This window comes from Sporothrix schenckii (assembly GCF_000961545.1).
Source record: "Sporothrix schenckii 1099-18 chromosome Unknown Cont51, whole genome shotgun sequence".
Lineage (NCBI taxonomy): Eukaryota > Fungi > Ascomycota > Sordariomycetes > Ophiostomatales > Ophiostomataceae > Sporothrix > Sporothrix schenckii.
In genome coordinates this window covers 209,673-233,286 of record NW_015971152.1, presented here as the reverse complement: position 1 = coordinate 233,286, position 23,614 = coordinate 209,673, and the positions used below count along the sequence as shown (strand labels likewise).

General features: G+C 53.9%; 5 protein-coding genes across 5 annotated transcripts; 2 read left to right on the top strand and 3 right to left on the bottom strand.

The window, feature by feature from the left end:
* Positions 1-788: 788 nt before the first annotated feature.
* On the bottom strand, positions 789-2,136 carry SPSK_00036 (uncharacterized protein; the record flags this gene model as incomplete). The annotated part of the gene is made up of 2 exons (XM_016727017.1): positions 789-1,934; positions 2,008-2,136. The coding sequence occupies 2 exons, from the start codon at positions 2,134-2,136 to the stop codon at positions 789-791; spliced, it is 1,275 nt and encodes a 424-aa protein (XP_016582537.1).
* Positions 2,137-4,386: 2,250 nt separating this feature from the next.
* On the bottom strand, positions 4,387-8,832 carry SPSK_00006 (fungal specific transcription factor domain-containing protein; the record flags this gene model as incomplete). The annotated part of the gene is made up of 1 exon (XM_016726991.1): positions 4,387-8,832. One exon carries the CDS (start codon positions 8,830-8,832, stop codon positions 4,387-4,389), a length of 4,446 nt encoding a protein of 1,481 aa, XP_016582536.1.
* Positions 8,833-14,257: 5,425 nt separating this feature from the next.
* On the bottom strand, positions 14,258-16,513 carry SPSK_00013 (cyclohexanone monooxygenase; the record flags this gene model as incomplete). The annotated part of the gene is made up of 4 exons (XM_016726996.1): positions 14,258-15,754; positions 15,865-15,886; positions 15,944-16,026; positions 16,328-16,513. The coding sequence occupies 4 exons, from the start codon at positions 16,511-16,513 to the stop codon at positions 14,258-14,260; spliced, it is 1,788 nt and encodes a 595-aa protein (XP_016582535.1).
* A 2,793-nt stretch (positions 16,514-19,306) lies between these two features.
* On the top strand, positions 19,307-20,621 carry SPSK_00037 (sirQ protein; the record flags this gene model as incomplete). Its single annotated transcript, XM_016727018.1, has 2 exons — positions 19,307-19,331; positions 19,465-20,621. The coding sequence occupies 2 exons, from the start codon at positions 19,307-19,309 to the stop codon at positions 20,619-20,621; spliced, it is 1,182 nt and encodes a 393-aa protein (XP_016582534.1).
* Positions 20,622-21,697: 1,076 nt separating this feature from the next.
* On the top strand, positions 21,698-23,050 carry SPSK_00035 (acyl-CoA dehydrogenase; the record flags this gene model as incomplete). The annotated part of the gene is made up of 1 exon (XM_016727016.1): positions 21,698-23,050. One exon carries the CDS (start codon positions 21,698-21,700, stop codon positions 23,048-23,050), a length of 1,353 nt encoding a protein of 450 aa, XP_016582533.1.
* Positions 23,051-23,614: the final 564 nt, after the last annotated feature.

Sequence of the window (23,614 nt, the reverse complement as noted above, 5' to 3'; positions counted from 1 at the left end):
AATCCCCGTAGATTCAACGGTGTTTGGACATGCCATGACATGTACCCGGTTAAATTGAAATTTTGTTCGATACGAATGGCTATAAAATGAGGGGAACTGCAAGTGTAAACGAGGTGGTCTAGAGTTCATATCGAGAAGCGGGCGAGTCGATTGAAACGGCAATATCGGCCGTTCCCGAGTTGTGGCGTAGGCGCCAGCGCATTCCTCGTGGTTTTGTGGATATTTGACACTGGTTTTTATAAGTAGAGTGACGTCTCGGCTATCGTCTGCGAAAACAAGATACAACATCCTTCAAACGCGACACCCGTCCTGACCTCACTATGTTACTACCACCCATTTTCACGTTTGTTTTTCTCGCCGCCAGCACGGCCTCTGCCGACTGTGGGTGGCAACTCGCGCCGAACGACTGCATATGCATGAATAGCACCAACGGCGCTCTTCTGGCCGACGAGACGTCCGTGTGTTGCCGCGACATGGGGTTGAAAGTTGGAACTACAAGCGTGAGTTATCCTCGGTTGAGTATAATTTGAACTTCTGCTTCTTTCTAACGGAGACCGTAGATTTGCAATGTCGCAGACGTTGACAGACGGCAGACATTCAAGGACTGCTGCAAATGGCTCAAAGAGACAAGCTTGATTGGGCACTGCCGGTAGGCAACCAAGTAAGAAACAGGTTATTCGACCGTTAATACGACCAAATGTATTACGTTATATACGGCATATTCAATATTATTTTTATATACACATATCAAGGCCCCTTTCACACTTTATCGTCACAACCACTCTGTCTCAGTTCAGACCGACGTCTGAGCGCCTGGCATAACCGGCCTTGCGGCCCATGCCACTGCTGAAACTGCGCCTGCGCATATTGTCGCCTGAGAGGCCATTCGGCCTGTAGCCCGCGCCGTCGGTGGTGCTACCGGGGCCAAAGTCTGGCTCGCCGCCCAGACTGCCAAAGATATCGCCAATGTAGTTGGCGGGCTTGACGCCCTTGCGGAAGGTGGAGTGCCAGCCGTCAAGGATGCCGCGTACAATCTCAACGCCGGCTAGGTAGATGTTGTCAATGGCGATCTCGAAGCCGTTCTGGTCGGCGATGCGCAGGTTGTCAAAGGCCGTTTCGTTGGGTGGCGGGCGGTCAAAGTCGGAGCCAGTGCGCATGAGGATGGCGCGGCTGAAATCGACCAGGCCCTCAATGGCCAGACGTACCAGCACCTCGAGCACTGCGCTGTCTTCCTGGGCCGTCATGCAGTACTCTCCGGTGCCGTTGGTCCAGACCTTTGTGACCTCCTCAAAGGCGTTGCCCAGCACCGTGCCCGAAAAGTAAACGTCGCTCGTCACGGTATCGCACTTGACGACTGACGGTGGCTGCGAGGCAGGTGCGTACAGGCTGGCGGGCTGCGCGGCCTTGTAAAGCTGTCCGTAGGCCGTGGCAGTCGGGTCGGTACTGAGATTGGCCTTGCTGGCGAAGCCGACGGCAAGGTCGCGCAGAGTCTCGCTGAGTTCGAGTACTTCGGTGCCGTAGGCGTTGCCCGGGTAGACATTGGGTGCATTGGTGCCGTAGCCAAAGTAGCCCGTCGACCAGTTGGCCGGCATCTCGCGCGCGTCAAACTCGTACTGCAGTGCCACCTGCACCGTGTACTTAGCGAGTGCGACGCCACCGAGTGTGCCGTACTTTGGATTGATGCCTGCAATGCCTGCGATCAGGAAATACGTCTCTTTCAAGTCGAACTTGCCCGACAGGGCGGCCGCCATGACAGTGGCCGCCGCGTTGATCTCAGACTCCCCCGTCGTCATCTGGCAGATGCTGCCGTCGGCCACACAGTGCACGTGCGGGAAGAGCATGGACAAGCCAGGCGCGGTGACGTTGACGTCCATCAGGTTGCCAAGGTCGCTGCTGGGCAGGTTTTTGTACCAAACGTCGGCTTCGGGGGAGAACTGCACAGAAAATATGAGTAAGCAGACATCTAGGAGGTACATGTAACATAAACATTGATGACACAGCACCTACCAGACTAATAATCAACACTTTAGGCGAGATCTTGCCGCGATGCCATGGTTTGCTGTGGTCGTTATGGGGGGCAGCGAAAGCACTTTGGGCAACCGCCAGAGTGGCTGCTACAGTTGAAAAGAAGCGCATTGTGATGAAGAAGAGGAACCCAATTTAACAGAGGAGGAAACGAGTGTACGAAACTCAAGTATCCAGCGCAAGTCGTTCAAAGGACAAATGCAAGCTTGAACTCAATGGATGCAGCGTGGTAACAAACGAGACGATGGGCTGGGATCGTGCGAAATATATAAAAAGGGAAGCAAAAAGGCAAGAGTAAGACACAGTGAAAAAGCCAAGGACAAGCACACGACCCAGAGGATGGAAAAGGACTCGCGGACGGATTCCAGGAGGAAGTTTTGACGCCAAATAGAGTAATGATAAGCAGGAACAACGGAGGCATGGGAACAAATGGAACGAGACTAGAAATTTTACAGGGGGGCAGTGACTAAAATGCACACAAGAGAAGTAGATGATGGCAATGATAAGCATGTCAAGCAGTAGGAAACTCGAGAGGTGAAAGCGCGGTTATTCGTCCAACGGGCCTGAAATCAAACTATCTGCAATTTCGCCTCTTTCTGTCGTTTTCTGAATTTCTTCATTATCTTATTTTGGGCCTTGGTTTTGCTTTTGTCTCTCGTTTTCCTCTTTTGTAGCCCGGCTGTTAATAATGGGGATTTCAGCTGTTCGCCAAAAAAAAAAGACGAATTCATTGTCGCCGAAAAGGGAAAGAGATCACCATTTGGCGGTCAAGGCAGTAGCTGGATGACTTGAAAAGCAAAGGCGGAGAGAGAGTGTGAGGCGCTTTGAACGCGGTCAAAGACAATTGAGAGATACTCAAATGGCAGGGGACACGGACCCGATCCTTCGGACTAATATCCTTCATTCCCTGCACCTTACATTGTCCCAGGAAGGCCTTGTATTCTTTTTTTGTGATTAACTTGCCGTCACTCGCAAACCCTTGGCCTCCATATCTTCTTTCACTCTGGTTTGCTATCAGTTACCTCAGACTCATCACAGCTTCCTACTGAAAAGTCCACTGTGAAAGATCAAAGGCACTTCTAAATAAGCAAAGTACGCACTGGTAAGTTTGAACGCCGAGACATTTATTCCCTGGCCGGCAGTCCTTATCATTTCTACTTGGTTCTACTACCGCTCACCTTTGTGGCTGAAGCGAATTCTGAAAAGAGAGGCATTTTATAGAGGATTGCGAGAAGTAGGACATACAGTTAGTTGTATACAGTTCAACCGTAGATGCCGGTCCTAGGCCTCGTCAAACTAAACTGGCACGACAAAAAACATTCATGATAGTTACTAATGGCACTTTCAAATCGCTATCATAACAAAAAAGTGGAGCAGATGGCCCCAGGATTTGCACCTTCCTCCTCTTCGACTCACCCCAAAGCTATCGGTATCGCATCAGGCCCTTCTGACCAATCAGTGTACGACGGGCGTCCAATTGCCCATGCAGCCGTGATAGGAAGGTGCGGGTTGGCTGCCATCACTGTACCGCACCAGCGGCTGTTTGGAAGAATCCGGACTGGTAAAAGATGCCAGGCGCATGTTGTTGTAAACGTTCCTTCAAATAAAAGCTTTGTGGATGAAGATAGGCGATGGCTTTGCCGGGCAACCCATCTCGGGTGTCCCATATGAGGCCATCCGCATTTGGCACCGTCTTTATGGATCGCCCGGTTTCTCCATATTTTGTGTTCTGTTCTATGCCACCGACGGCTACGTGGAATAAAGCCGTTTTGGCCAATGTCGACTGATAACTCAATCGTACTCGTTCTCCGCCTTCCCGCATCGAACTCCCTCATTCACTCGCGTGCCCATCGCACCAACCTTTACCTAGTACGTGGAAGAACATCCTCGCCGAGGCAGCACTGGGGCACAGAAGCTCCTACCCGGTCCTCTGAGGTTTTAGGGCCCCTGTACTACATAAAGTAGACCCCAGCACACCCTCGAGCCACGTTTGGTAGAACGTGGAAATCAATTCCATTAACACACGAAACACATGTCATACACTAAACCAGGTTGAATGAACAAAACATTAATAGAAAATAAAATAAAAAGTATAAGTAAATTTCAAACTTGCTTTGGTCCCATAACATCCGATCGTAACACCCGAGTTAGAATAAAAAGGTAAAGCAAGACTCACAATTTTGCAACGAATACAACCATTTCCACGATAGCGGTCCACGTTTCATTACAGAAAGCAAACAATTTTGAGTGACGCCAAACTTTCATCTGGGCAGTAAAACTCAAAACAGACCAATTTAAGGGGGACGCAAGAAAAGTACAAAAGAAAGGGAAGGACACAACAAAAAGATACTGGAGACGCGACTAGAAACTGAAAAAGTCCAGGTCGTGGTTGCGGTCATCATCATGGCCAGCTATTGACCCAGGGTCGCCGGTGTTGCCACCGGCATCATCAGTGTTGCGGCCATCGTCACCGTTGTTTCTATTGTCATCACCCATAGTCTTCTCGACCGTTTGCACGACCAAGCCACTCAGGCTAACAGGGCTGAGAGCGTCAAGTGGAACGTCAGCCTCCATCCAGTCGAGGTTGTTCTTGTTCCCATGTTCGTCCTCGCCAACCGCAGAGCTGTTGTTGCGGATGTCCATTTGCGGACGTAAGCTGTCAAAGCTGGCACGGTTTTTGACGCCAGAGACTGACACCGAGTCCAAGGTATCGGTGCCGATGGTGGCAGGCGATGGGCCGCCGTTGTTGGGCGGGGGCGCAGTGTTGGTGCTGTTGTTTGGGGACGAGGTTGTGGTGGTGTTGGTATTGTTGTTGCTGCGCAAGCCAGCAGCCGAGGCGGCTGCCTTTCGCTCGGCATCCAACGCCGCACCGATACCGACCGCATTGCCACCCCGTGTCGACGAAGCTGACAGTGATGCTATGGGTTTGACACCGGCTGCAGACGCCACAGGCCTTGTGGTAACAGCCGACGGGCCGACCGTCCAGTCCGCCATAGGCATATCAAAGGCTCCGTGGCTTTGGCTGTGATGGTGATGTTGAATGTGGTGTTGTTGAGGCTGTTGAGGCTGTTGGTTGTGGTGGGTGTTCCCATTCAAAGCCCAGCTATCCGAAGTACCCGGCTGGACCAGCACGTAGTCATCAAGTCCAGTGCCACGAAGCAGGCCCGTGGCGTCATTTCGGTCTTCAAATCCGTCAAGGTCAATGTCCGAGCCATTGAGAAAGTCCAAGCCGAACGGGCCACCACGATCAGATGCAGCACCGCTGCCGCCGGGCGTGCCGGCTGAGAAAAAGTTGGTCATCATTTGGTTCTGAGCCGCATGAAGCTGCTGCTGGCTATGCACACCTTGGACATTGTGGTGGTGACTATTGCCTGGGTGGTGGATAGCAGCAGACGCGGCGGCAGCCGCCGCCGCTGCAGAGGCTGCAGCTGTCGCAGCTGCCGTTGTCGAAGGTGTTGTTGGGAAACCGCCACCGCCACCCGGTGCACCGTTCGGACCGGGTGGCGTGTGTTGCGAAAAGAAAGGTGGTGGTGGCCGTGTGAACTCGGAGGCGCGACGTGAGGGAGGGGGCCGCCTTTTCTTAAAGGACTGGAGAGCATCCGCGTCTGGGTTTTCGCGCCGAGCTGGCAACACGCTGTAGACGTCAATACCGTTGCTACCGCTGGGTGCGCCGCTGGCTGCTTGTACCAGAGTGGTGCCGGTGAAGCCATTCATGTTGCCACCACTTCCCGCGCCCACGTTGCCAGGACCGTACCATCCACTGCTGCCACCGGCACCAAGAGAAGTAGCGCTACCAAGCTCACTACCATATGCTGCTGACGAGGACACGCTACCAGGCCGGCCGTTGTTGTTGTTGCTACTGTTGCTGTTGTTGCCAGCAGAAGTCGCCACTGCCATGGCCGCCGCGTAGTCGGGCCCGTAAACGTCACTTCGTAGCTGCTCCAAGACGGCCTTGAGCAGGTCATCCATGCGAGACGCTGGTTGGTAAGTGTGGCTCATATCAGTCAGCGCGTACGATAGGATCTCGAGGTAACCCAGGTACGAGCGACGGTCGGAATCGCTGCTCTGCTGGTAGGCAAGAGCAGCAATCAGGGCAATGGCGGCCGTGCCGGCGTGCTGGATGCCCGTGATGCAGATGCGACGGCCATCAAAGCGCTGGCGGTGCTGCCAAAAAATGCGCGCAACGCGAATGGCCTGCTGTGTGCAAATGCTGCGCGATAACGTGGTGCGGCTGTCATCCACGATGCATTGCGGGTCGCCCAGGCCGAGCACCGAGTGACTGGCGGCCATGGCGTGCGAGCCCTGGCCGGCAATGCCATTGTACATGTGCTGCTGCTGTTGTGCCACGGTCATGCCACCGGCATGACTTCCTGTTGTATTGCTGCTAAACGAGTCGCGACGGTTAGCCGCAACGTTGCCACCACCAGCAGAAGGAGACGACGGGCTCGGATGCGAGTTGGTGCTTGACCCGTCCGACGACAATATCGAGCCGTACTTGGCCCACGGGCGGTGCAGCAGAATCATGGAGACATGGTACTGCTGGTGGAGCAAGAAGAAGCTCATCGGCGCAGCCTTGACGTTGGCCGGCTTCCATGTCAGGTGGTCTGGCAGCCGACGGTACCAGTTCTGCAGTTGCCGGTCCAGGCTGATGACGTGCAGGTACGCGTTCTCTTCGGACTCGTCGAGTGCAAAGACGTTGTCACTAGCACCAACTTGGGGTAGCGTACCGCTGTTGCCATTGCGGCCGGCACCTGTGCCGCCTGCAAACGGCATGATGGTTGCAAAGCTACTGGCCGACGCATTGTTGCGCACATCTCCACCGTACCCAGAAGCACCGCCAAACGCGTTGGTGCTGTTTTGACCTGCGTTGGTATTGTTGTTACCGGTGTTCAGGTTGTGCATGTCGCGCGTCTCGACAATCTTGCCGGCCAGCTCCATGAGCTCAAACAGATACTCGTAGATCTCCTCGTTGCTCATCTTGGCGGGACGGGCGTCGCGGTTGCCGCCTACACCGTCTGCACTGTTATCCTCGGTGGGGAACGATACCATCAAGGAGAAACGCTTTGTCAACAAGTCCATGCCAATGTCTTGGCTTTTGATGCTCGTCGGCCGGCCGAGGAACAGCGCCCAGTACTTGTCAATGACAATGGCTGCCTTCATGACCATGTGGCGAATGTCGACTTCTTTCTCATTCATGCCTGTGCTGCGGTAGTCGAGGTGCAGGCCAATGTCAAAGGCCAGCCGATTAGCCATGCCGGAGTACATCCAGCCGGTGTTGTCACGGCCGACACCGCACTCGAGGTCACCGAGTAGTAGAAGTGCTTGCACGCTTGGAATGCCACCCGGCCGCTCCAGCTCGATATCGAGCATGTACTTGGCCTCGCGCTGCAGTGTACTCTCGCGATTTCCGAGACTAATCTTCTTAATATCTTCACGACCGCGGTCAGAAAAGCGGTAGCCCATCGCCAGGACGGTGATGTGCAGGAAGGATGTGTAGAACTTGGGATTCTGCGATTCGCGGCTGGCCTCGAATGCCTCGCGGTCGATGACGTAGATAATGGCGTTGTAGTGGTTCCAAAAACAGTTCATAAGGTAGTCGTGCGTGGTTGAGGTCAACGAGCGGATAATGCGTTCAGATCGGCGTACCTGCTCGGGCGGCTCACGAGAATCGACCGAGTCGGATGTCTCAGCGTACACGTGGCTGTTGGCTGTAGGGCCGAAAAAGCGAAGACGCCCAGAGAGCTGGTCAAATGACAGGTTGCCCTTCGTCGATAACAGGCGCTGTACAATGTCTTCTTTTTTTGGGTCAAGGTTGCGAAATGGTGACGTTTCTTTGTTAAACACGCCTCCGGTAAGCATTGTGGATGTGTGGGGTGCGGTGTGTGACGATGAATGTGAGGAGGCGAGTTGTGACGATGTAGCGTGGGCGTGAGAGTTGTGGAATTGGTGTTGCTGCTGCAAGCCATGTTGAAATCCAGCCGCATTCACCGCGGCGGCGGCTGCGGAGGCTGCCGCAGCCACGGGACCGGACAGGCTTGTGTCAAGGTGTTCACTTTCGTGCATATTAAAGTCATCAGTCTGGATGTCCGCCGAGGACTCTGGCGGTGACGTATTGTCGCGTGATGGGGATCCATCACTGCTCAGAGCCGGCTGGCCGTTGCTGATGTTTGAGGGCAGCTGGTTTGAGACGAACTGCTGGGCCTGTGGTGTAGGGGCGAGGAGATCGGGACTGGTGGTTGCAATCAGCTGCTGCTGGAACTGGGATCGCGCGGCAGCTGCCTGCTGCACTGCTGCTTGTTGTGCCGCAGCTTCTTGCTGCAGCTGCTGTTGCTGTTGCTGTTGCTGTTGCTGGGCAAAGCCGGCAGCAAGTACTTGTTGTGAGTTTGATAGGCCCTCGTCGGCACTGGTCTGTCCACCGGCCTTGCTTCCTGCCGTGTCTTGTCGCGTCTTGGGCGGGTGCACAGCCGGCGGCGGCTCAACACCGCGATCTACCAGCATGCTCTCCAGCAGCTGAATGCGGTCTGATAGTGACGACATGTACGCCTTGGAAATGGGCCGCCGACGCTCATCGTCGTTTTTGATGATGCATTCGGTGCCGGCCCGCTTGCACTGTGTGCACTCGGCCTCGCCTTTGGGCACCACACAACGGATACGTCGGTCACGGCATGATGCGCAGGCCACTGAAGCACGGTGGCGGACCTGCTGCTTGATGCTGCGAGATGCACTGCCGCGCGCCGACACGTTCTCTTGGTTGTGGATGTCGTTGTCGTCCGAGTGGGACAGCTTAGCCTCGTCGGCGGATGCCATGGTGCGGGTGTATTGTCTTGTTGGATGGCGTGGATGAATGCTTGCTGTGAAAGGTAGGTCGCTACTGTTGCTCTCATCAAAATTGGAGAAGGCTTGGCAGCCTCGATACACACGTGGAGACAGCCACTGCTTGATGATGCAGTTGAAGACCGAATACAATTTCTTTTTTCTTTGCTCGAGAGGCAGACCAGGATATAACTTAATGGAGATAGAAGTCCGATGTGCCGCTAAAGAAAGGGCGAGGTTGAGAGATGAGGTGGGTGAGAGGGGGTCTCATGTGATCTGTGCCAGAGAAGGGGAATGATTTTTCAAAATATGGGAAATGGGCAGTGCTGGGTTTTGGTTTGGATTTTGGTTTTGGGGGGGAGGGGGCCGCGAGAGGAGGCAGTTAAAAGAGAAGAAACGCAATTCGAACGGGGTGATGGACAAAAAGCTTGTTTGGAGCGTTCTACCAGAACGGGAAATCAGGTATAGGAGCTGTGCGGAAAAGAGGGGTGGGCAATGAGAAAGAAAAGGAACAAGACCAAACTGTGAAAACAAAACCGAGTACGAATAATTTGTGTGTGTGTGTGTGTGTGTGTGTGTCAGGTTGAGGTTCTCAGGGGAATTTGACGTTTGGTTTGTGTCCTGTGTAGATTTCTCCAAGTCTTGAGTGATCCGTTGGTGAGTCCGGAGTATCTACGGAGTGTTAACGAAATAAAAAGGAGGAGTATTCGGTACAACAAGGCATTGGTGCCGGACCAAAGAAAGTGAAGCACAAGAATAGGAGAGCAACAGGAAAGAGTGCTGTCCTCCCCCCAACAAAGTTGACTCCGGGGTAAACGAGTCTACACAGGCACGCGGCCTACGGTTATTGACTATGGTCTCTGGCAGGTCGGTGGGTTGACGATAAAAGTGAAAGGAAGGTGGGCCCGGGGGAGGGGGGGGTGTAAAAAGGCGATCACATCATGTTCTAGGGCTGGCCAGCAGCTGTGGGGATAGTCGACTAGACAGGAGACAGAGAAACAACTCCAACATGAAAACAGAACAGACAATGCAGTGACCCCGAGAGCCACTGGCCACTGGCCACTGTCCCACCTCGTTAAGTCCAGGCTTGTACGGATGACGCTGGTATTGTCCTCCGTCTTTGGTGCTGGTCATCAGCCCCAGAGTATCCGCCTGGGATTCGTATTGCTCTCCAGACTGTCGATGGCAGCATCTCTGGCGTCTCCCCGAAGCCTTAGTGCCATCACGAGGCATGTGCACGCTACCGAGCAAGGGGTGATTGGGTTTGAACTGAGCGCTGGAACTGCAGCTGCTGCACTTCGGTTCTTCGAATCGATGCCCAAATTTGCGTGCTAGCAGTTATGGGGAGGCAGCTAAATGTTTCTTGGGCGCGCGGCGGCGGCTCGTGGCTGGCAAGACGAGGAGGAACTGGTGTCCACCTGTCGAAGTCTATATCGTCGACAGACTTTTGTGCCTGTCGGTATTTCCTTTTTCTGGCTACATGAGGTGTATTGGTTTTTGCACCAATGCACATCGATACGCGCTCTGACTTGTAGATGTGGGTCGGCGGTCGGCACGCATCCGAGCAGGATGATGGTAACTGTCGAAGGTGGCCAAGACGGCGCTCTGCAGTGTTGTATTTGACGTTCTGGGGACACCTTTGGCGTGGAGCTCGGAAATCCGCCAAGATTCCAGATTTTCTGCCCTGGGATGCCCAGAAATGACCAGTAATTAACCCTGAGAATACATTCGTATGAGTGACATATCGTTCTGACACGTCCAGGCAGATTTTATTTCCGTCGCACCAGGGTCTTGTTTCTGGTATACGACGAATAGCAAGGTGCGTCAGTCAAATAAAACCGAAAAGAGACCCGAAAAGAACGTGAAGGTGAGTGTGGATTGTTTGTCGGACCATTATCAATGTCGAGACATTGTACGGGCACGGACGACTGGCTGCGCGAAACGTAAATTGTGGATGGCGCTGTAGCGTAAGCACTTACTCCATTCTTTTCTGAGCGAAAGACTATCCGAACCACAAAGTGCGGAGAGCGTGGGGCGCTGCAGACTAAGTTGAACTTCGTGACCAGCTCAGGCGAGCGAAAGCTGGCAGCACCGCGTTGCCGAAAAAGGAGCTGTGATGCAACAGAGAACAAGGGTTGGTGGGAATCACGTCGCTGCTTTGTTACTAAACAAGGAAAACAGATCATTGGGGACGACCTGTGCATCTCCTATCCCCCCCTCCCCCCCTTTTTCGTCGTCCCTTCTTCCTCTTTCCCGTCAGGTCAAAAGTCAAACCCATCTCATTCGCGCCTGCCTCCGATTCTCGCCCATGCTCCTTCTTGTCTCGGCAGCTGGGACAGTCGTGCAAGGTCAGGCCCAACCGCGTGGAAAGAACGGTTAGCAGACATGCACTGGCGAGGAAAGTGGTATCGAGTACAACATAGAACATACTCCCTCCGCAGAAAGTGATTTTGCTTTGTGTTCCTGCCTAGCTGACCAACAAGCGCGAAAGGCAAGGAAAGAGCCTCCGGGTGACCTTGAGGGTGGGATCGCTATTTGCACAGCCGGCCGTGCGAGTCACTCCTTCCCCACACGCACGCCCCTTCCATCGTCATTCTTTGCAAACGGAGTGTGCCATATCCCAGCGAGCCCAGCTGCAATCACACTTGGAGTTGCCTTCCCCACCCAATGTCATCTGCAGGCCAAACGGCAAGTGCCAGGTGCCAACAGGCGAATTAAACAAGCGAATAAATCAAGCGAAAAGGCACCAAAGCCAAGCTAGCAAAATCAGAAAGAGGCAGGCAAAAAAAAGAGGGGAAATCTCCTCTCGCGCTACTAGCCCCGGCAATAACGACCAGCAACCCCGCACCCGTTCTGGGCTTTTCCCCTTTTTGCTCCATTTTGCAGGATTTCGCTGTGATCTGCCATTCTGGATGTTCAGGGCATTTGGCCTTGTCTCCCACCATAGCGAGCTTCTCCAACCGGCGCTTCTACCGAGGTCACGGCGGGCGAGGTCAGACTCATGCACAGGACGAAGAGGGGAATGGACGTCGTGTTACCTCTTTCGCCAACGACGTCGTAGAAAGAGGGGAACACTCGGCTCAAAGGACAGAGAGGGAACAGGTGCCAAAATTGTATGCTGCCGCGACCTGGAGACACGGATTCTGACGGGGGCAGCGTAAAACGGCCAAGGCGAGACGAAAACAACCGAGTCGACGATACACTGACGAAAAAGACAAAAATAAAACGAGAAAAGAAAAGTCTCCGACCCGTCGACAGTTGCAGACTAGCAACGACGAACTTCGTGGGAGGCGGATTGGATCCACCAAAGTGAACGGGATGGTAGTTTATGTACAGAGCACGAGACGTAGCCGAGTATCTTGACACCTCTCCGCCCATCCTCTGCAGACATTGCTCGCCCAACGTGCCTATTCTCGCTCGTCAGCCTTTGAACAAGCGTGTCTGGAAGTGTCTCTGGACCCTATGCCAACCTTCCAAACAAGACCGGCGAGACAGCAATACAGAGCCATACATTTCACTTGCCCGGCCGCTGTCGGCACCTTCTTGACAAGGGTATGCCCTCCACTTAGTCTCTAACGACTTGCCTGCGTTCAACTAATGAAACGGACGAAAAGCCACGGGGATTTTCCAACAGGACGAGACAAAACGTGTGCCCCTCCCATGAACTGTCAAGAGCCGGGAGCTTTGGCTTCCGGGCAACGGCCATGAATTTTTTATTTTTTTCCGCGTCAAACAGGGCATACGTAAATATGTGCAAGTGTCCATGTGAGCGGTGTTGGTGGCGTTCGGTGGAGCGCCAACGGGCATGTGTCAAAGACTCCGAGGGAACCAACCGCCTAGTAAGTCGTAGACTCCTGTAGACCTTGGCACACAAGCGTTTAGCGTGAAGATTCTCTTTGTTGGCCGCCCCTTGCGGCACTGAGCGTTGGGCCGTCATACGGCAGCTTCAGCGATGAAAGAAAAGCAAGAACTTATATGCCACAAAATACAGGCCGAAGTTCAATCTCAAAGCAATCAACCGGTAGCTGGGCAAGGTCATACAAATAGAATGTAAGAAACTGTGGGAATCGTATGACGGTGGCACTGGTCCTGGTGGTTCAAAAAAGCCACTATATTCTGAAAACGGTCATCTACGTCGTACAGACTGGAGGGTGGGTGCTGGTGCAAGTGAGGCCACCAACGAGAATGCAACAAAACAAGTAAATGGAAACACAAGGATGAGAATTTGTTGGTCGGAGTGGGGGTGCAGGTTACAAAAAGGTGGTAAAATGACACCGTGATGAGAATCAAGTAACAACAGATGCAAGCTGCGTGGGATGAAGCGACGAGGACGAGGAAATTGAAAAAACACAGTACATCGTACTGAAATTTGTAGTTGTAGAGAGGAGGTGCGATGATGCGACCGAAACAGTCACAATTGACGCATATGTACGACGCACGACGTGCTGCAACCGTGATGAGCTAAAAACAGCGTATACGAGGAGAGAGGCAAGGAGTAGCCCGCGTCTGGTGATGCATGGATGCCGTGGAAGCCGAAGAGAAGATGTGCACATAAATTGGAAGGAAAAAAAAAGAAGGAATAACATAATATATACCGCAGGAAAAGCTTAAACCCAGCCAGGTGATGAGACACAACGTACAGCTTCAAAAGACAAGAGAGACACAGAGAACGAGGCAACGGGGAATAGTATCGGAGCTCAAGCAGTCGAGACGACGAGTAGCCGATGGCAACAACAGACAAGAATTTCCAACGGACCAAAAAAAAAAAATATGCTTGCGCACGAGGGTGTGATGAATCAGTGGTGTTGGCCCCCAACCAGACAGAACAAGCAAGTCTTTTCTTATCGGCTGCCTTCATGCTGCGTCCCCATTTTGACTTTGCTAGTTGTCATTGCTTTCCGGGTTCGTCGAAATCGGTCAAATTCAAGCCGGCTTAACTTGTTTCCCGGTCGAGGGGGGAAAAGGCCCAAAATGGGGAACCGGCAGTCGTTTGGCTGCATGGGTGGCAGAGAGCAAAAAGAGGTAGGGAGGGAGCACGAAAGGTCATGCGGCCGACAAAATGGGAGAGAAGACAAAAAAGAAATAAGCTAGCTCGCCAATAATGCAGCGGGCGTGCGGGAGCTGGCCAGCATGCCAGCATTGCGTATTCGCGATTGAAGTCCTGTCGTCCGTTGTCGGACGTCACCCTCACCACCCCTCGACACAGACTGTTTCCGTCTAGTTGTTCTTGCGTCGTCGTGTCTCGTCGCTGTGTCGTCGTCGTTCATGCCGATGAAAAGGGAGGATGTGTCGTGTTTTTATTGTTGTGGCATGTTGTTGTTTCTGGACTGGGACTGCCGTCTCATGACATGTCTTTTGATTGTCGTCGTTATCTTTGTCGCTGCACCACCTTCGTGTGACCACACATCGCATTACCCTTCTACTCCACATCCCACTCGTCGTCGTTGTTGCGCACGTATGTCGCCAGACCGTTCACGTCGCCCGTGACGTTGGCTTTGACCTCGCCGTTGCCCAGGTAGGCGAACCGGTTGCCGTAGCGGTAGCGGATGTTGTAGTCCTCGAAGCGCGGCGTCTTGATCGTCTTGAGGAAGTGGATGGTGCAGCCCGGCCACAGGTAGATGCGGTTCTTGACCTTGCCGTCCTTGAACCAGCTGCGGCACTCCTCCTGGAAGACGGTCGTCTTGTGGAACTCGTCAAAGTGCGCGTAGATGTCGTCCACGGCCTCCTGCTGCACGTCAATCGACCGGATGTTCTCGTGCTGGATCTTCTTCATCATCTTAATCGAGTACTCGACCGTCGTCTCGATCGACGGCAGCAGCGTGCCGGACGACCACGTCGCGCCGGGGCCCACAATCGTGTAGTAGTTGGGGAAGCGCGGCGCCGACACGCCCAGATACAGGTTGACCTTGTCGCCCCAGTCCTCGTCGAGCGTCTGGCCGGCGCCGTTGACGAGCTTGAACGCCGGTCGGAAGGCCACCTTGAAGCCCGTGGCGCACACAATGACGTCGAGCTTGTGCAGCTGGCCGTCCGCCGTGACGATGCCCTCCTTGGTGACGCTCTTGAGCGGGCCGAAGACGGGCTCGACGTTGGGCTTGACGAGCGCCTCGAGGTAGCCGTCGCCGGGCGAGATGCGACGGCAGCCCGGCGCCCACTTGGGAATGATAAACTCCTTGAGCTTCTCGTGGCCGGGGCCCATGCGCCGCGTCATCTCCTCGGTAATGACCTTGCGGAAGTGCTCCGACATCGCCGAGCCCTGCTGGTACATGCCGAACAGCGAGTTGATCTCGGCCTCGATGCGCCGGCGGAACTGCAGGTGGTACGCCGGGTCCTTGGCGAACTTGTCCTTCTCCTCCTGGCTGAACGTGTACTGGCGCTTGGCGTCGTCGCCGCCCGTGCTGCTCTTGCTCAGCAGCTCCTCGCTGAGCACGCCCGCGCCGAACGGCGGGCTGATCCACGTCGACGACCGCATAAACACCTTCATGTCCTTGACCACCGGCTGCAGCGACGGCACGATCTGCACCGACGTCGAGCCCGTGCCAATGACGCCGACCGACTTGCCCTCAAACGACACGCCGTGGTCCCAGTGCGCCGAGTGCATCACGGGGCCCTCAAAGTCGTGCAGGCCCTCAATGTCGGGCCACACCCAGTTGTTGAGAATGCCCGTGCCGTTGATGAGCACGTGCGACCAGTCCTTCCACGTCTCGTGCGTCTTCGGGTCCTCGAGCATAATGTCCCAGATGCCGCGGTCCTCGTTCCAGCGCGCCTCGACTACGCGCGTGTTGACCTTGATGTATTTGCGCGTGCCGAACCGCTCGATGCAGCTGTCAAAGTACTTGCGGATCTCGCCGCCGTATGCGTAGTAGTTGGACCAGTCTGGCTTGGGATCCCACGAGAAGGTGTACAGGTGAGCAGGGATCTGAGGAAAAGGAGGTTAGTATTGAACGACGGTGGTGGTGACGACAGTTTGTTCCTGATCATCTCCTAGCATCAACCACCAGCACGGTCGTGAATTCAATCCCGACTTACATCGCAAGCAACACCGGGGTACCTGTGGACGTTAGTAGACAGTTCTCATGGGAAAAGGTCGCATCACTCTCAGACTTACGTGTTCTCAACCCAGGTGCCGCCGGGAACCTCATTCTTCTCGTACAGGACCAGCTCGAAGCTGCCCGGCACCATCTGCTTTTCCTATCAGGGTGTTAGTCCGTGTGCAGGCATTGGAGAGTACACGAGTATAAGAAAAGACAAGAATAACAAAATGACCATAACAAAGCTCGTGAACACGACGACTCGGATGAAACGCGTGTATGTTTGCCCGAGCCAGTCGAAGCCAAGGCGTGACCCCAATAAGAGGGGTCCAGGATCGTTCCGGGAAGCGTTTCCCGTCTCCAAAAAAAAAAAAAAATAATAGCGTCACGCAAGAGAGACTGCAGGAAAACGAAACTCGAAATACTGCAAGGGCGCAAAGACGCAAGAGAAACCAACATACCATCTTGTAGGCAAGGCAGATACCAGAGGCACCGGCACCGATGCAGGCCACTCGCAGCTTGGTAGGCTTCGAGTGGTACTGCTGCAACACGCGGTATGGCGTCGCCATCTCGGGATACGAGAAGGTGTTGGCATCGTTGGCGGGTTTGTCGGTGCCATTCGTGCCGTTTATTGCGGAAGGAGACATGGCTGCGGCTGTCGTTTGGGAAGAGGGCGTTGTTCGTCCAAATGGGAATATGCCTGGGAGAAAACAGAATGAAAGATGAAAGAGAGACGGATAGCTGAAAAGGAAAACGCCGATTGTTCTATGTGCAGATGGTTGGCCCGACGCAGGACGAGGAGACGGGAAAGAGAGGAGGAGAAGAGGAGGACGAGAATAAGAACGACCAATAAAAGCAAATATGAGGAGTGCAGTAAAAACGAGGGGGATGGCAGGAAGGTTTTTATTGTATGGCTACCACTTTTTCTGGCCAAAGAAGAGGAGAACAATGCAGAAGGAGGAGACACAGAGATATAAGTGTGCTTGCGTCTTAGTTTGATGTGGATATCGATTAGAGATATTAGTGGAACCCTCATATCTACTGTTCATTTTCTTTTTCCTTTCTTTTCCATTGATTTATTCTGAAAATACACTTAGCTGCAAGCTCTATCTACTTGACGGAAGGGTTACGGCTGTTGCAATATACTGCTCCGGCGGAGAGTGAGTGTTGTCAGCAAGGTATCAACAGAAGACCAAAATTACGAAATTTCTAAAGATTTTATGACAACAACGGAGCATGAGGGACAGCATGAATAAGAAGGTCTAATGCCATGCACATTCTTGCATGTTAAGATCGGGGCAGAGATCATGACAAAAGAGGGCCGGCCAATATGGACAGCCGGACAGCAAGACGTACCAAGACAGAATCACAAAGATGGCATCCGGATTAGTGATGCACCGCAGGCCAAAGGCTGGGTCACCGCGAGGGTTTCTTTAACCACAGTCCGCTCCACTCTGGCATCGGAACGGAGATTCACAGCATCTGCAGTGTCTTTTCAATTCTGTTTCAAAGTACAAACTATGTGTAACCGCACGACAACCGCGCCAGGGTCTCGTTTGCAGGTGACCGGGCATCCTGGACGACGAGAGCATGTCGGTTTCCGTACCCCGAAGTTTCACCAGACCTTTACCCTTTACTTTCTCACCTTATTTTATTCGTTTAGTCTCCGTCTCCCTCAAAGCCGCTAAAGTTCAGTACGTATAATCGGACAACGCGAGTGGTCTGCTGGTGCTGCTGGTGCGTACCCTCCAGCGGACCATTTTCACCTGGTTGAAGACCAAAACAGTAATGGCAGACTGTTACTGGCGACATGATTCAAGGTTCACTGACGACAGACGTCTGTCGATTCCCTCTAGCCCCCGGGACAGGCAACACTAGCCCGCTGGGGTGTTGGATGTGCATTTCCGAAGGCGGCAATGGGCAATCTGGCGCGGCAAACAATGGTTCATAAAAAAAGAAAGAAAATGAGGAATAAATTAACGCGAATGGCCGAAGAAGAGAGGCAAAGAGCGGTCCTAGAAAAAGAGAAGGAGGAGGGCATTGTCTGTGGTCTTCCTCCATGCTGCAAGATGGCATTCGGGTTGTTGGTACAGCTCGGAAAAGTGCCTCTGGCCACAAAACACGGACGAACTCCAGATATCCACCCAGGTATCATGTCGTGATGCCTTTTATTTTTTATTGCTCTCATTCATATTGCGGGCCTGACCAAACCATGAGCCAAGTTGAATCGACTTAACCACCGATGCTACATTTCCTTCTTGCCTCCTGTTTACTGCCCGCACCCCACGAGTCATGGGAGCTTGTCAAGTTGGGGCGTGACAGTGGGGTCGAACGACGATGTTTGTGGAGACGGACGTTCACTGGCCTGCTGCTGGGTGCGGCCTGCAACGTGGGGAAAATGTTTCCCGGAGAGTGGCAGGACGGGAAATGATTCAGAGTCCCCACATAGCTTCCCCGCGTTTTGTGTCTCCCAGTGGTATTTTGACTGTTGGAGAAGTATTGAATCGGGGTACACGGTATTTCATACAGTTTGTGTGCGGACACAAGTATATTTGGGGTACTTCAGTCGTCCACATCTCCGAGTAAGGACTGTCGTGATATTCCATACTTTGTGCTTTGTACAAGGCCTCAATCTCGGGCCGTCAGTTAAGGTAGAAGGCTCGCAGAGTCGCACCTGCCCCGCCTAAGTTCACGCGCTTGCCCCTAGCTGCTTCCTTCTCGACCGACTGACACCCTTCAACGGACGATGGTAATGACAGCCTCCGTACTTCACACCTTTTGTATCGTAGATGGAAGGAACGACCCAGCATAGCTTCCGCTCCTGAACACAAATCACAGCGTTCCCATTTCTCTCTGGTGCTCTTTCCTTTTTTTGGGTATTCTACGTTTTCTTCTCGATCGTCTCGTGATTCTCATACGTCATCTGTGCCCGTCTCGCTCTTTCTCGATCCGGACACATCTCTGCACTGCTGTTGCCTTTCAGGTTTTTGGACAAACTGTCTTGAGACTGAGCTCCGCAACCAATCACCCAAGCAGGGGCAGGGACAGTACTAGCTGAGGTAGATAAAGAAAGAGCTAGAGGATGATGTTTGCCCGCGTCAGGAATGGAGCCCAAATCGTCCTCACCTCCTCACAACCTCCAGAAGTCCACTTTTCCCTGGTGTTACTTCCGCCCGCGGTCCTGCCAAACCTCCCGTTATGGCAAGAGGGGTATTGTTTTACCAGCAAGTTCGCTCCTTCCTCTACTACTTCTTGAAGACAATTACCTACCCTGAATATTGTAGCTGTAGAGGGGTAACCTGGAATCGATCGTTCACGCAAAACATATCTCACCATTTCTGCAAGTCCTTCTCTCGCAATACTGAAGACGTTCTCTCATCCCACCTCAGGCATCTGCAGGAGCAGTCACTCTCATCGTCCTCCTATCCAAATCGACCGCCATGGGTAACCACGCTCTTGTCTACGGTAAGTCGGCCTATGGAAGGCGAATTGTCACGGTGGGATCAGTGTTCTTTTGAAGCCACCATCTCTCTTGAAGCCATACATGGCGTATATGCGTGCATGTACTTTCCATGCTCCCGAATCTAACATACGACAGGAGCCAGCGGCATCACCGGCTGGGCCATAGTCAACGCCATTTTGGAAGGCTACCCCACGCCCGAGGACTTTGACAAGGTCACGGCCCTGACCAACCGCCCCTTGACACCAGAGGCCGCCAACTGGCCTGCGTCCCCCAAGCTTAATGTCGTCAGCGGCATCGACATTCTGACCGATAAAGGCCAAGCGGGCCTCGAGGCCGAGATGAAGGAGCGCGTCGCCGACATTGACACCGTCACACATGTGTACTTTTTTGCCTACATCATGGATGCCGACCCGGCCAAGGAGGTCACGATCAACGTCGAGCTCATCAAGCGGGCCGTCACCGCCATCGAGAACCTGTCGCCCAAGCTTACATACGTGGTGCTGCCCACCGGCACCAAGGCGTACGGCGTGCACTTGCTGCAGGACAACTTCCCCTTCCACAACGACCTGCCTCTCAAGGAGTCGCTACCTCGGATACCCGAGCCGTATGCATCGCAAATGTTCTACTACGGCCAGACCGACATGCTGTCGGCCATGTCCAAGGGCAAGCCGTGGACGTGGTGCGAGATCATGCCGGACGTGATCATCGGTTTTGTCCCCAACAACAACATCTACTGCCTGGCCCAGCAGCTCGGCACCTACCTGTCTCTGTACCGCGACATTGAGGGAGAGGGCGCCGAGGTGCAGTTCCCCGGCACCGAGGTATCGTGGAAGAATCTGTTTATCGAGAGCAGCCAGGACATGTGCGCCAAGGTGTCGATTGTGGCGTCTCTGCACCCCGAGAAGACGTCCGAGGAGCGCTACAACGCGGCCGACAGCAACAACGCGGCGTCGTGGAGCCAGAAGTGGCCCGTGATTGCCGCGTACTTTGGCCTAAAAGGCGTGGCACCGCCGGCCGGCGGCCAGGGTCCCGACCCGGTCAACTACCTGGCGGACCACTTTGAGCAGTGGACGGCGCTGGAGAAGAAGCACGGCCTCAAGAGCGGCCGCGTCGGCAGCCAGCGCGCCTTTGGCGGCTTTGCCTACTTCATCATGACCATGCTGAACTTTGACCGGCAGATGGACATGACCAAGTGCTTCGAGATGATGGGCAAGGACAAGGTCGAGTACACGACCAAGGACGCCTTCTACACGGCCTTCGACCGATTCCGTGCGGCCAAGATCATTCCGTGAGAGGCTATGCTGTGGCCGAGAGGGGAAGAAAAGCGTTGTTGACAGAGTGACGCATTCATAATGCTGACAATGGCATTTCTACTACGTCGCTTTGATACAAAAGCAGTCCACGACAATACAAAGACTTTGCATGCACGCAGAGCAACTTGACTCGTGACTGTGTCCCTGCCATATCCGCAACCGGCCTACTGAGATCATATCGTGATCTTCGTCAGAATGCTTTTAATATTACGACAAGGACAAATGGTCGAGCCAACTCCGTCTCGCAAGCTTAGCAGCTGCCGTGATGAATGATTGCCTATTCGTACTCTGCACTCTGTAATCTGGTAAAACCGCACGACGGCAAGAAAAGCATACATTATATAGACACTCCCTGCAGAATCCTGGATCACAACAAAAAAAAGGCTGAGGACATTTGAGTTCCAGTGGATGAGAAGACTTGTCGGTACTTTGTTTTTTTGTGTGTATTAGTTGCATAAACAGGTACCTAACCGCGGCAAAGAAGCAAGAGGGGGCAGCTTTACAGCCGCAGGACCCGAGTGGGCCTGCGCTTCAGGCGATAGAGACTTGCAGCTGGCGCGCCAAACCAGCGCTGTTCCCACTGCCTTTGTCAGAAGGCGTCGGCTAAAATACAACACGTTCTCAAGCAACACGAGCAATGCCCAAAATCATATGCCAGAGTGACCATTGCATGCAGCTCTGTTTAGAGAGGCATTGCCGCTCCACATTGTCAGGCTGGTGAGTGCGAAACTGTAGCCAAGATTGGTGGTCGTTTTCATCGGTTGCAAAGTAACGGCAGAGAGATGTCTCCAACCTACCCAGGCTGGGCTGCTCGGCACAAGCCTAGCTTTGGGTAAGGAACGACCGGTCTCCGCTCTTGGGGAGAGGGTGGTCGACCTCTCTTACTCGCTTCCTCTATGTCGAATCCTATTGTATTGTTTAATCTTCTTTATATTTATTTTGCCCTGTCCCGATATTTGCTTTCTACCTTCAACTCATTTCTCCTTTTCTCTTCTCTGATTAGCCATCTCACCTCTTTTATAGAGTCTCACCAGCATACCCGTCTTCTCGTCATTATGTCCGTCCCAGTGTCTGTTTTTGACGGCCCAGCGTTCCAGCGGATACCCGTCTGGGTGCAGCAAAAACTGTCGCCGCTGGCCGTCCAGAAGATCCAGGACGTCTACGACTTTGTCGAGAATGAAGTCATCCCCCGCGAGCAAGTCATGCGCCAGCAGCTCACCAGCAAGCGCTGGGCCATCCCACCCGTCATGCACGAGCTGCGCGAGAAGGCCAAGAAGAAGGGCCTTTTCAACCTGTTCCTGCCCAACCACTTCAAGGAGAGCCCAGGCCTGACCAACCTCGAGTACTCGTGCTGCGCCGAGATCATGGGCCGCTGCTACTGGGCGCCGCAGACGATGAACTGCCACGCCCCCGAGACGGGCAACATTGAGCTGCTGGCCAAATACTGCAACGAGGAACAGAAGGAGAAGTGGCTCAAGCCGCTGCTGGAGGGCACCGCCTCGTCGGCCTACTCCATGACGGAGCCCGACGTGGCCAGCTCGGACGCCACGCAGATCAGCATCCAGGTCCGCCGCGAGGGCGATGAGTACGTCATCAACGGCCGCAAGCTGTACGGCAACTGCCTGTGGAACAAGGACCTGACGTTCTACATCCTCATGGGATGCTCCGACCCGGACAACGAGGACCGCTGGAAGCGGCACACGATGCTGCTGGTGCCCTGCGACACGCCCGGCATCACCCAGGTGCGCAACCTGACCATCATGGGCTACGACTGGGCTCCCGAGGGCCACGGCGAATACGTCTACAAAGATGTGCGAGTGCCGGCCGCCAACGTCATCCTGGGCGAGGGCCGAGCCTTTGAGATTGCCCAGGGCCGTCTGGGCCCCGGCCGCATCCACCACTGCATGCGTCTGCTCGGCCAGTGCGAGCGTGCCTACGAGCTTGCCCTGGTGCGCTGCAAGGACCCCCGGAAGAAGCCCCGCGGCAAGTTCATTGGCGACTTTGACAGCAACATTGAGCGCATCGCCCAGATGCGCATGGAGATTGACGGCGCACGCCTTGTCGTGCTGTCGGCAGCCGACACCATGGACGTCCGCGGCAACAAGGCTGGCAAGCGCGCGATTGCCCAGAGCAAGGTCCTGGTGCCGCACCTGGCCACCCAGATCATCGACGAGTGCATGCAGATCTACGCCGGCCAGGGCTTGACGCAGCACACGCCGCTGCCCGAGATGTGGACGTACGCGCGTTTTGTGCGTGTGGCCGACGGCCCCGACGCCGCTCACCGGCACCAGGTCGGCCGCGAGGAGATGAAGACCGCCGGCACGTTCATTGCACGCCTGCGGCAGACGAACGAGAAAGCCAAGGCCTTGACCGAGCAGTACGGCTACAAGTACGAGTCGTTCGACTAAGGGGAGGGACGGGGTGCGTTGGTGGAAAATGAATACTAAGCGTGTATCATCAGTGTTTATTTACTTTTTTCTTTATTGTTTGTTTCACGGCACATAGGACCTGCATCTAGCAAACCTTGTAAAGTGAGTAGACATGCTCCGTTGCTTAAGCTCGACTCGCTCTATGTTAATCTGCAAAATAAATACTACCCTACTATTCCGAGGCTACAATTTCTTCTTTTTTCAATGTCCAATTGACTCTCCCCATTCATGTTCTATGCGATGTACCCAACTGCTCTGTCCGCTCCCTGGAGGTACTTTATCGTTTGCCGCTGGAAGTGTTTTCCCGGAAATGGTAGCCACTAACACCTCTTCATGATAAGTTAGCTCGGCAAGAAAGGCTTTTTTGTTTACCCCGTTCTCCTAACAGCTTAGCTTACCCCACAGTTGGAGTAAACGGACATGAAGAGACCATTTTTGCCTTTAGAGCCAGCATATCGAATGCAGGATACGGCCCCGACAGTGTCCGCTATACAATCAATGCCATACAAGAGAGTAAAAAATAAAACCACGGAAAATAGATCA